General features: G+C 42.7%; 1 protein-coding gene across 3 annotated transcripts in view; it reads right to left on the bottom strand.

Moving 5' to 3' along the window:
* Positions 1 to 5,069: 5,069 nt before the first annotated feature.
* The window catches only part of PWWP2A (PWWP domain containing 2A), a 33,547-nt gene continuing 25,220 nt past the window's right edge, over positions 5,070 to 13,396 (bottom strand). For 2 of the 3 annotated variants that reach the window (XM_054568097.1, XM_054568098.1), the window contains one exon: positions 5,070 to 7,341. In XM_054568097.1, coding sequence (XP_054424072.1) covers positions 7,328 to 7,341 — 14 coding nt within the window. In that variant the 3' untranslated portion in view covers positions 5,070 to 7,327. Of the gene's footprint in view, positions 7,342 to 9,653; positions 9,774 to 13,396 lie in introns of all 3 variants that reach the window. The other variant, XM_054568096.1, reaches the window with a different exon arrangement.

Here is a 13,396-nt window from a genome sequence, read left to right as displayed (position 1 = left end):
GTCCTTTGCTACTGATCATTGTTATCTCAAGTAGAAAGTAGCCATCCTTCTCAAAATTTTAAGACCCAGGAAATGATTCATATATCAGCTTAGAAGTTTATGTGCTATTTTTCACCTTCCAAAGAATGTGGTGGAAAGGAAAAGGCAGCCTCTTGTCTTCACCGAGTCAGGGCCAGGGGACTTGATTGGTGACTTGGTACACTGCTCAGAATGGCCTCAGGACGCTGCTCTGTGGCCCCAGGTAACTCTCTGCAGTGGTATTCAGATAGGTGTGCTGTTCCGGCTACTCTGGACGGCTCAGCTAGGATTTCTCAAGTGACTCCTGTAAAGAGTCACTTAAAACCAAGTGAGCCCATCTTGTGTAGCCATGTAGAATGTCCTCAGATATTGAACATTCAACCTGGCTTATAAGTATGTCTTCTGGTTTTTTTGTTTTTAATTGAGACATTGATTTGTTACTCTGCTTACTTATGTATGCACCCATTGGTTGATTCTTCTATGTGCCCTGACCAGCAATCTAACCCACAACCTTGGTGTATCAGGGTGACACTCTAACCAACTCAGCTACCCAGCCAGGGCTCTTCTGGGGTTTTTTAATTTTCAGTTTTGCATCTTGGATGTTAGCAGGATTTGTCTTGAGACTTTGAAAAATCCCCAACTTGTCCTCTAGTTTCAGCTTCCTTACCTTCTCCCACACTTGCATTGAACCTTGTGCTCTCTTTTATGTCCGCTGTCCCTTAACCACCTTCCCCACTTTCACATGAGCAGCTTTTCCATTCACTGGAGCCTCTGCACAAGGCTTCCCCAGGAAACTGGGACTATTACTACAACAAAGTCTTGGCAGCTAGTGGCTTTTCTCTACAGAGGCACATCCTGGATCCGAGCTATAGTTAAATTCTATTCTTAAAATCCAGCCTCTTTTTCTAAGAACTGACAACTTCTCACGTGTTTCCCTCCCATCACAAGCGCGGCCGCTGGGCTTTTTCTATCCTCTTGCTCCATGACTCACCCCCAAACATCCTATCGCCTTACGAGTTATTGTGCTTATAGGACTAGAGAATGTTACTACACCAGGCGGAGATGTGGAGGCAGCGGAGTGGCCGAACCTACTAGCTAATGACCCGAACACCACAGCCCTGGGCCTACATCTGAGCTTCAGTAAAATGACAAGACCTCACACTTTGGAGCTTAAGAGTTGCTCAGGTATAGTCAAAGGCACAAATGTTTGTTTAATCTGTAAGTGACAGGCAGATTTCCGGTAATATTTTGTGTGGCTGAAGGTAGGGAGCCACTTTGGGAAACGCTGCCAGGCCAGGAGATTGCTTCTGGTGCCCCTCGGGTCTCAGAGCTGGCCCTAGGCCATTGCCGGAACATTTCCCACCACGTCAAGCTCGAATCCAGGCTGATTCAGGACAAGCAGGTGCATTTTGCGATCTGAATAGACTCTGGGATGGGAGGCAGGCAGCAGGTGGTAAATGTAAACCTGACTGAAAATGTATTTGCCAGGGTTGTCTGATGCCCAGAGCTGAGCTTGTCTTTTACAAACTGGTTTAACAAAACGTCGAACATCGAAGGGAAGGCTCTGCTAAGAGACTGAGGAAGAGGAAAGAGAAAATGGCCATGCAAGTTAGGGGTTGCCTTTAGCTCTTTGAGGAAGACCTTTAAATGGAAGGGCCCAATCACCCTCCAAGACTAAACACACGAGACACGGCACAGGACAGGAAAACCAGTGACTTACGCCCCGGCCCGAAGACAGGGAAAGCCTGAGCCGCAGGAGCTCAACCTGGCGGTGCAGCTGGTGAGCCTGCGGCCCGGGGGGGGGGGGCCGCCAGCCCAGCTGCTGCTCGTGCTGCTTTCTGTGACCACGTCCCCCTCACTGCCCTGCCTCACCCCTCCCCTTCTTAAAGAATTGAACTCTGATGCTCCTGTCGGTGTGTATTGTATACCTGGTACACCCCCCACCTTAGAAATACCTCTTTGGAGCAACTTCAGTGAGATACGTCCTTCTCAGCCTGCCTGCCTGCCTGCCTCTGTACTGCGGTGAGTCACGGCCTTAGTCCTTCTGCTGCTTGGATTTCTTTTAAAACAGGAAACATGCATGTTCTACCAGAAGTTGCTGGCAAATTTGTTCCTTCAGGGAACTACAAAATTAGAGCTGTACAGAGAAAGGAGGCGATCATTTCCAGCCACCTCCTGTGTCCTGTAGAGAGCTGCCCCGAGCCCACACTAGACCAAGTCCATCAATGCTCCCAAGAATGAGAAAGGAATTGCTTGCCCCCAGCCAGCCCGAGGCGTGGCTAAACGAACCGCAGAGCATCAGAACTGCTTACAGGTCGGTGAGGCTGCCCTCCTATTTCAAAGCATCAAAAATTTCAACCTTCCTGACTCTTAAGTTGGTAATTGTTGAAGCTAGGGATGTGCACACACGTAGGGTTCGTAGGGTTTGCTCTATTAGTGTACCTTTATAGATGTTGAAACTACTCAATTTTCTTCTAATTTCCAAGCCTCTGACGTCTGTAGCCAGGAATAAGCTCCATCATTGGGGCGTGGAGTTCTATCAGCCAGAACTAGAAACAGGACTCCCTATCTTTTTCCTTTTACTCAGGGGGGACACTGGAAGCTCATGTTTCCCACCTGCTAAAGCAGGGCTCGCAGCCCCTCTGCCAAGGAGGCCCATAGCTCACAGCCTGTGGCTGTGAGTTGGTCCCAACGACTAGTTTCTGGCTTGCTGAAAAACGGCCTGCCCAGATGGGACCTCCTGCCCTGCACCGGGCTCCTAAGCCAGCAGGTATCATGACAGATACAAAGGGAGACAACCCAGAGGCTGATGAGGAAACTTAGTTGCAGATGTGAGGTGCTAGATCTGAAGAGACTGTAACCTCATCATCCCTCCATGGGGCTCTGTGCCAGACCGATGTCTATATTAGACACCCTGCCTGCGCTCACCGGGCAGCTGCCTCAGCACGCGGGTGCCCCCCAACTTCCCAAACACAGAAAGCCACAAACCCACAAATGTGCAGGTCCTCTGCGGGGAGGTCAGGGAAGGGGGTGAGCTAAGCGGAGCTGTGTGCAGTTGAAAGGATGTAGGCTTTGGTTGGCTCACCCTGACACTTGGTATCAAGGGCACAAGATTGTTGTGTAGGGATGCTTTGATGGCCACAAAAGTAGAATGTGCTATTTGCAACTTTTGCCTCATAAAGTTACCTGGAAGGCAAGGTCTGATAATGCCCCAAGGCTGTGGAACACTTCGGTGGGATTCTGCCATTGGCATCAGAGGCTGGCGTGACAGCTACAACTTGTCTACAGAAGCTCTTCCAGCCATCGTTTGCTCCAGGTGTTGAAGCAGCTGCATTTAAACATGTGAGGGGTCGCCCCCATCACTGGCTTCTGTAAGGTGGTTTCGTCTCACTGAAGCCCTGGCTGGGCTCTCCCAGGGCTGACACATCAGGACCCTTGACTGCTTCACACTGTGGATACAGGTCCCTTTAGAGTGCAGGGCTCTGCTTTAGACTCAGGACCACAGGAGCCAGCGGCTGAGCTTGAGAGAATTCAGAAATGTAAGAGTATCGAAGATTTCACTCAAGGAAAAGTCCCTTGTCGCCCACGTTCCGGGTCTTGGCTAAGTAGGAACTGAAGAGCCTGTGAGCGAGACACGCCTTTCCCACATCCTGTTTTGGCCAGGGCCACCAATGCGTGATTCTTCTGTCGGGAATATCGTTGATAGAACTAAGAACAGAACTCATGGCTTTACCTTAGACTTTGCAGTTATTCGTCTAGAAGCATCTTCCCCTTAATATCACTAACTCACTTTCACTTCCTTTACATTAGAAGCTTCTGCTCATGCGCCTCACAGGGGAATGCGGAAGGGGCCAATCCCGGAAGTATTCTCAGCTCTTAGGGACAATGACCTAGTCACTGCGTTTGGACAGCTCTTCCTTCCTCTGGCACAGTGTTCCTGGGGTGTATCTTCTTTCATCCCTGGTCCCTTCTTGATATCCAAGTAAAGGAGTTGTTAGGCCATGAAATTTCATTAGCAGAGATTTGGCAGGACCCTCATCACCAGAGACGACGATGCTTACACAACACTCTATTCCGAGCACTGAGGGAAGTGTCATCACTTAAAAAAGAGATGAGCTGCCAGGTATAAAAGCAGCAAGACCGTGTCTGCCTGCTCTGCAGTGACATTCCCACCACGCCCAGGGCACTGTCACACAGCCCATGCGTGGCTCCAGGACAGGAATTTGAGTTTCCTTGTCTGAAGATGGCACCAAAAAGAGCCTAAGTGTATCCAAGGGTTTCACCACTCGTTCCCTGTGTCTGGCAGGACGAGTTTTGTCTGCGAACACACTGGCACACGTACACACCACCATCAGGCACTGGACCGGGTAAAGGAAGGTCTCATCCGGACCTTAAGATACTGAGCTCATGGCTTGTTTACCTTCCCTGGTCTCTCTAGTTCCCTTATCAACAGTGGGAAACTTGAGGAAGAAAAGATATTACCTGAGCCAGATTCCAGTGGCCGCCTTTTTACACTCATTTAGATAGGCTGAAATGGGAGAATGTTTGGTATTAAAGACTCCATGTATACTCTGGAAAAACAGGCGGCCTTCCAAAGGATTGCTTTACCCAAATGGAAAAAACAAAACAAAACACTGACCTAAGCTTTTGGGTCAGTGCTGAAAAACCTTAACTGTCCGGTAGGTTTTAAGAGGCTAATTTTTTCCCTAACAACTGAGTATTTCTGGTCATTTGCCCTCTTTCATATTACATATGTTGGGCTTTTAGAGAAGCAACCATTTATCTGTAAAGGCAGGACTCCTTAAAATTGAAACAAAAAGCCCCACCAAATGTTTGTTTAATTACATCCAGCTCTGAAGGGTGTGTTGTTTCCATGAGAAGACAGTGCCGTGGGTGCACAGGGGCCTAATGACACACCCTCCCTGTGCCCAGTGATTAAGAACCTGCAGGTTCTCCTAAGGAAGCAGTGCTACTTAAAACAGGTCTCGCAAGGGACAACTAGTGGTTGAATTTTAATAGTTTAAAAAAAAAAATCACGTTTAAGACCTAACTCCTAAAACATGAACAAACTGTTTTTAGGTAACTAAATTTTTAAAAATATCAAGACTTTATTGGATAAATGTTACACAACATTCTTTAACATTTATGTCTCAGCATACTTTAGATGAGAAACAATTTTTGTCATTCAAGTCTACAAAATGAAATAGGCTTCTGAAGATTTGAAATACAGACAAAGGTAGCATGAAGCAAAGCTTAAATATTAAGCAACTAAAGCAATGAAAGTGAAATAGCAACATGGTATATCTAGATTTTTAAATACCACTAAATTTCATTTTTTTTTAAATGAAAATCTGGTTTATAACAAAACACCCTTGAGAATTTGTCATGAAAAAAAATTAGATATTTAAAACCTGATCTCTCAATTCTTTTGCCTTTATCTTACTCCGTCACTTCCATCACTCTGAACAAATAATTCTAAAGCTTAATTAAAACTCTTGATATACCCCAGTCCACCATGACTTGGGGGTTGTCTGGTTCTTGAAGGGAGCCTGAAAGGTACTGCTGGTGTTAATACAGCTGAGGGACAGGGTGGACCTACGCCAAGGCCCCAGAGCTACGGAGTCAGGTGCCGCTGAGGGACAGGTACTCTTTAGGCTCCCGCTGGTATAGTTCCTGAGCTTTTTCACATGTATACTGACTTCATGATAAATACTTTTCCAAAAAGACAATTTTAGAAAGCCATCAAAACTTTTAATTACTTACAGTGTAATCAGGATTTGCATTCAACTCACAGAAGCAAGACTGCCTACCTTTTCTTCCTGATTTGTAAAACAAATCCTTAGTCGGGTATATTAAATATTCTAAGACTCTCACCCAGAACCTTTTAAGCCTGAGTGTGGAGTTAAGTGATTCCAAACCTGCACAGTAAGATTATGGAAAGTTTAAACATTTAAGCCAAATGCTCAGTTATCTGTTACATAGCTTCAAATGAATTGTTTTTTTGGCATTTTTTTTTCTTTTTTTGTATTAAGTAATCAATAAGGATTATCTTTCTGGTTTAAAAAATAAATCAAGTATTGCCACTAAAAAACTTCAGTTTTATTATTATTAAAAGTACGGCACCATCAAATATAAAATGCCTTAAAAATGTGGTACTAACAGGTCAATCTGGTTTTCTCGTTTTCTCCACTCATTAAAAAAGAAAAATTACTTTTTTTTTTAAATATGTATTTTCCAAAGATAGAAACATTATGGTCTCCATTAATAACATGCTCTATTCATGGAAAGCCTGTGCCACTTTACGGGTCTGTTCCTGCGGCTGCTCGTTCCTCAGGGTCAAGGCCCACCTGACACCTGTCAGAATCGCGTGCACTCAGATGGAAGGAGGGGCTCTCTGCAGGGAGAGGGCCACATCAGAATTCAGATTTGTCACCATTTCTGATCTAGGTAAAATTAGTAATGACAGGAAAAATAAAAGCCTTTCCAGCTCAGTAGATTGAAGAACTAGCTCTCAGAGTAGACATTTCCACTCCAAGATCAACACTAGCCTATCTACTTTGACTCAGAATTTAAAAATGTGTAGTTATGAAAATGTGCACAAAATGTTAAATACTGGTGGCAAATAAATACATCTTAATATGTTCTAACAAGCAAACATATATTCAAGGTAATACAGCCCTGCCTTATCAAAGAAAGAAAAGATCCAAATTTTGGGGGGTTGGGGGGCGGGTACCTTGCCATCCTTTCAGTACAATGTCAACTCTTTCCTGTCGTTTCCACGGGCGCCCTGAAGGGGACACTGGCCTCGGCATATGCGACTACTCCAGTGTCACAGGCGCGCCTTTTCAGAAACGCCTTTGCTCATATCTGAACTGGGTAACATAAACCTTGGAGAAAGCACAGTTTTAGTATGAAAGGTAATTCAACATTTCTGCCATCATCCCATGCCATTTAGGCCTGTCCAAGCTACTCTGATAAGAACTTCATGATCAAAAGAAGACTGTCAGTGATTCTTCGTACATAAAATTCAATTGAGTCCGCTGTATGTGTATTTCACATCACTCTTCTCCTCATCTCATGCATAATTTATTGCAATAGTTTATATTTTAGAAACTAGTCCCCTAATACCTTTTCTTCGGTTTCATACAGCGCAGTTTGCAGGTGCCCCTTTAGAGACAGTGGGTTTCAACCGCTGCCTGAACATCTGACTTAGTGCAGCTTCAAACTCTGAGTCTCCCGTTTCATTCGATCCTGGTGCTTGGGGGTCCTCTGTGCCACTGTGGGACAGGTCCACGAAACCAGCAGCCTGCTAATGTCTTTGTGCTGAAATAGAAGAAAATGAAGGTAAGCCCAAGTAATTATATGAGAAAAGTGATGTCCTTGTTTAAATTAAGCCCTGTATAGATTGTGGGATCACACCTGATTTTTTTCTTTTAAATTAGTTAAACTTCACCAAATTTTTTTTTTAAACCACTTACTGCCACTCTAAACCAGGAGAAGCAATCATTTTTTCTGAAGTCTACCTGGACAACACAAATAAAATGGTTGTCATCTTCACATAATCAATCTGCACTTGAAAACTTCCAGTGAAAAGCGATTGCAGCTTTGTTCCGTATACTGCCGTTTCACAGGTTACACGGCCAAGCTCTGGGAGTCAGCTTAGCTGCTGTGCACTGCAAGGAAGTACCAGCAGCCTTCCTTTAGCATGGGCTGCTGGTACCTACCTAAAGGCAGGCTTAAGAAGGAAATTTATATAAAAAAAAACCCCGGCAACATAAAAATTGGCTGCAGATCACACTGTCTGCACATGTGCAAAGGGCAAAAAAAGAGGAGGGTAGGGGGTACCTCTCCAGAGGTAGACACAGCACATCAGAAGGCCTCAAGAGCACTGCTTCACTACTGGAAGACAACTTACACACACTGGCTAGACTGACCATAGACGGCCTTGTTGAACAAGCAAACATCAGCAGAGGCGCTCTATACCAGACCTCCAACAAAAAGCAGGCCTCTGAGCAGAACATTTAGAAAGGACAAGGCTTATGAAAATTACTGCTAAATAGCATGACCAGAATGCTTACCATTCGGACCTCCCTTAAATACGAAGAAGTGGTAAGAACTCCATCGAAACCCTCTACAATTGCTGGGAACCCAGGTATCAATAAGCATTTGAATGCCAAAAAGAGGTGATCCATAAAGAGAACAATGAGTTTTTTGGTCAGGTGTATTTTTAAACCAAAGATACAGCATTTTCAGTGGAGTAACAGACAAAACAAATTCCCATCCTTCCCAATATTCACAGTAGCCCTCTTTCCTTTACCCAAACTCTCTTTCCAGGTTTACTTCCAACTGCTGACATGCCTCCTTCACTTACTCGATCAAGACCTATAAATACATTTCACAGGGTGTCCTATCATGTTCCTTCTCAAGCAATGAAAAATTAGCTCTAGCCGTAATACAGCAACATCGGAGTGGAAGGGGAATGCAGTCCTTGCTTCTGAAGAACGAGAATGATTAACATTTTCAAAATGTGACATTCTGCTAAGGAAAGTTTTTATTTTCTAAAACTATTATACTAACATAACATTACAATTTAAACTCAGAACTTTGGTAATAAATACCTCACTGTAAGTTGAAGGAGAAAAATAATAACTAGCCAGTCCCGTGTACATTTCTATTTATGACTGTCAATATCTGGCTTCAACCTGAGTCGGGCCTACGCAAGCTGGCAGGAAAGCCAAGGATTGAAGCAGGTCATGCTATTTATATAGCATATTGAGAGGTGCAGAAAACTAGACACTGTTCCCTCAAGAGATCATTCTAACGGTAGCTGCCACCCCTATACAGGTAAGAATCCACAATATCCCAGGCTCCACCTCTGATCCAAAATGTGCCATTCTGACCCAGGTTGCAAATTACAGCTCATATGCAATGATGCAGCCCAATTACAGCTCCTCACTAGCTGCAAACACCAGAGGCTTAAATAGCCTTGATTCAGGGAAGCAAAAAAAGATCACAAATTCAAAAACAGCACAAAAGAATCCCTAATGCTTCCTTCTATGTAAGAGCCCAAAATAAGCCTTTTAGGCATTATCCAAGGTTTTCATAAACGTGCTTAAATAGATTACAGCCACATTTCCACACTCTTGCCACCCTCTGAGTTTTGTAAATGACAATGGGTTTGAGGTTAATTCACTAAGAATATATACGTTCATATATATTCTTATAGGAACATTAAGAAGAAATGATTCTTAAAGTAATGACTATAAAAGTTACAAAGAAAGACTGAGATAGTGAAAAGATCAAGAAATCCCCTATTTGACTCCAGGGAGGCTCAGGTGCTATTTGACATAATTCTACAATCTGACCCCCAACCTCTTCCGCCGTAGGAAAAATTCCTCTCAATGCATGGACTGGGAGGAGGCTGGCTCTGCCCTTTTAGTACAGCAGGGATAGCAAAGTAAAAGTTATTGTCACTCATTAGAACGATCACCTAATGATGAACACGCAGCTACCAATGGAAGCTAAGGAAAAAGAACTAATGGATTCTTGGCCGGCTAGCCTAATCTACTTCGGGAATGATCGAGTGATGACATGGTGCCCTCTTCACTTTGCGGCAGGGCTTAGTACAGACAGACCTGCCCGTTTCACTGTTAACTTCAATGCTCCCAGTCTGAATCCACAGTGGTCTGTCAGACACTGTAAGGGAGCAGCAGGATTCGTCACTGTCTGATGTAATAGCTGCCATTTGTTGAGACCTATGGTAGAAAAAACCAAGTTAACAAAAGTAGAGAAGTCATTTGAGTTCTTTTTAATCCATTTTACAAAAAAAATTTAAAAATAAGACCAAAATTCCGTTGAATTTTCATAATGAATTTATTTTACATAACTTGCTGGCTTCACAAAATGTGAAGCTTTGGCTCGAAGGGAAACAGACTTGAGGTGTACACACCAGCCTTGGCCAGGAGAGGGCACTCTCCGGCCCAAGTCAGTTCAGCAGCAAACCGCCTCGAGCCACAACCAAGATGCTGCCTCGCATTTAATGTTCCCGACAAAAAGAATTTTCACTAACCTAACGGTAGCCTAGTACCGGAAAAGTCCTGATCTTAGTACTCAACAAGGGGTGAAGTCATCATCCCTATGCGTCACAACACTAATGAGACCCTGTTTTGCAGAATGACCAAATGTACCTGAATCCCTTTCTCATCTAATGCCAGTGACCACCTGTGCATACTATTCAGGACCTGAATTACTGCGTGAGTTAACATCTGCCGGAAATAAGTTTGAGAAGATAAGCTTTCTCACTTAGGCTTTCAGCACAGAGACTTCCAATACTAAGCATAATTCAAAGGAAATATTACTATTTTAAGATTTTAACATACTGTATTTGCTAGCCTGCTTAACTCCCTACTTTTAAGTATAAATAAAAAATCACCTATCACACATCACTATAGTAACTCTGGGGTCACTGAGTTAGATAATGTTTGGTCCTTATAATTATTTTTAAAATGCTAAGTTAAATCAGAAGCAGTAGTATATGAACAAATCTTTTAAAAAGGCTTTTCTGACACTGAAAAGGAGAAATTTTATACAACTAACCTATAAACATAATTTTGAATTTTAACAGCAATTTTCTTAAATGAAGCTTAACAATGAGGTTCTTTACCTTTTTGTTCATGGGAAAACTAAAATATACTACTCTAACGGAGCAGCAATCACACAGAGAAGAAAAGGAATCTGAATGCACAAGAGATTTTATCTTTTGAACCTCTGTCTCCATAAGTAAAACCTGTTAGGTCTCAACAATCATTCTCAAGCATCTCCTTCGTGATTCTAGGCAAGAATCAAGAAGCTGCAACAAAGAATGGTCAACTTTCCCTGTGCCTTTCTCCCTACACTCCAGAGCTTGGTTCATGAGTCATTTGTGCTAATGCTGAAGATGAAGTTGGGGTCCCAAGGTTTTTTCCCAGAAACTGACCACACCTGTAAGATCCATTAGAAAAAGCCAGGGAGCCCTGATGGTGATTCAGTAAACGAAGGGACAGCCTCATTAAAGCGATTTCACTGGAATTATTTATTTTGTCCATTAAGACAAAGCTAATGTCTAACAGTGGCAGCTATTTATTCCTGGGAGGCAGCAGAGATACGAAAAGGACAACTCAGAACAGGATAAGTAAACACTCAATCTCCCTTTTAGAGCACATGAAAGATGGAAGTAGATGATGTCAGGCTCTTAGAGCATAGCCCAGGTGGGAAAACTAAAGAATTGAGATTATATACACGTACCTATTAGTTTGCTGAACACTCAACATAAAGTTTCTCTTCATACAACATAGTACACTAAAAGATGAACAAGCAGGAAAAAGCATGAACAGTGCCTTGCTTTACAATAGACATTCTGATTTCCAGCCTTGGTACTATTTTCCCAACCAGTTATTCTTCCAAGGTTTTACAAACTGAGCACAGGTCTTTCCAGCATACCAGGAGTCACACCTAGATGTGCCGCTCCAAGCCAGGTTCCCCGCTAAAAGCTAAGTGTGTGGAGGAAAAATCACAGGTTTGTTATCAACAGCATCTGAAAAAATGAGCCATGACTAAAAATGACTACCCTCTGGAAAATACGGCCACAACGCACACAGATCAAGGCCTTGGAATGCAAAGTATTTTCCTCCTAGAAAGGGGAAACCATCTCCTACTCAATCATACCAATAGCAACAAAAAAATAAAAGGAAATGTCTAAATTAATGTACACTTTTTACCATTCAGCAAAATATCATTAAAATAAAAAAACACCAGGGTCCCAGAGGAACACAGCATCTATGCAAACCAGTGCGTTTACACTAAGACCTGGCGAGGGTAGCCTTGTGGTTCTAATCCCTTTGGAAAGCTCTCCTAAGAGGACGACCTCCACTCCACTGAACCCCAGCAGCTCACACTCAGGTCTCTGAAAGGCTGTGGGGTGTGCCCGGATCCTGGAATGGTGATTGGGCATCATGTCAGTGTCCGGACAGCAATCACTCTTCCTAAGCAACAAGTAGACCATCATTTCTGCTATGTCAGGTCCTATGCTTGGTCTACGGGAGGGTCAAGTTGGCAAGCAACAGACTCCTGAATTTATGCAATACATAAGGGCACGGGGCAAGTGCTGGAATGTTAATGCACTTCTCCCTTCACTGCAATTCCCGTGGCCTGCAACCCAGATGCCCTCCACAAATGCCTGCTGGGAGTAATTCATACCTACTTCTAGGTATTTATGGAGGACCACCCTATGATTACTGTAATTTCCATATAACGTTGCTGTAACATTTTTTTTCATTTACACCAAGTATGTTGCAGAATAGTATCAAAAGCTACCTGAATGAAATTTTGATGCCATGCAGAGAAAGTGGTGGCTGTGGTAATGATAGGAAATATTTATATGGGTCTTGTACTGGACACTTTGCTTTAAATATTTGAATGAGTAATTACCTTATGAGGAAGTAAGAATACTATTATTTTCCCTATTCCACAGGCAATGACATTGAGTAACCTAAGGTCACACAGTTTTTAAGTGACAGACCCCTCTGAATCTTGGAAATCTGGTCAAGAGCCTGTATTTTCAACTTTGTGTCTGAAAAATGGAAGAGGATGACTTTGCTCAAGGAAGGCCTGGTATCAAGCACTGCTGGTACCAAAATGTTAATGAGTGCTCCAACTCACCAGCATTGCTGACACGTTATATACTCCTAACTCTCAATCTCTACCTTTTTACATTCAACACGATGACCCTCACACTTCTACAAAACATTCTCCCCAAGCAAAAAACAAATTCTTTTATATTTTATGGAGGGGCTGGTGGCAGTATTATTCTAGGCTTTTTCAATAGCTTTTAGGTGAATCTTTGTGCTGAATAGAACTGAGGGACAGAGGATTACAAAATTATCTTAAATATTTTTTAAAAGACCTTGCTAAAACTTGATATGCAGTATAAATGTAAACTTTTTAGTTTGTGTGAAACAGAAAAAAAGTGTGATAAAAGCCCAACACTTTAGGTGTGTTTAGAAGGTTCAGCTGTGTATTTACATTTCTCTTCTAAATACTGACTCTAGGGTAGAAAAAATTTTTAGTAAGTTTTAAATCATGATTTCTGGTTAAGACTCAGATTTCTAAGGCAATAAAAGATCAACTGTCACATTCTTATTATACAAGGAAAATTTTTAAAAAATCTAACTCATGTTTAAACCAAGTTTTAAGGCTGTTTTCAAACTGGCCTGTTTTCAACATCAGAGTTTTAAGAAATTGTTTTACAAGTGTCCAACAGAAGAAGGCCCATAAGCTAGACAATGTAGACTATAAACATCTCAATTATTCAGTCAGAAAATGAGAATTTGATTGACAAATT

This window comes from Pteronotus mesoamericanus, unplaced genomic scaffold (assembly GCF_021234165.1).
Source record: "Pteronotus mesoamericanus isolate MK-2021 breed Mesoamerican mustached bat unplaced genomic scaffold, CSHL_Meso_final contig_2, whole genome shotgun sequence".
In the NCBI taxonomy this organism is placed as follows: domain Eukaryota; kingdom Metazoa; phylum Chordata; class Mammalia; order Chiroptera; family Mormoopidae; genus Pteronotus; species Pteronotus mesoamericanus.
This window is presented reverse-complemented; position numbering and strand designations above follow the sequence as displayed.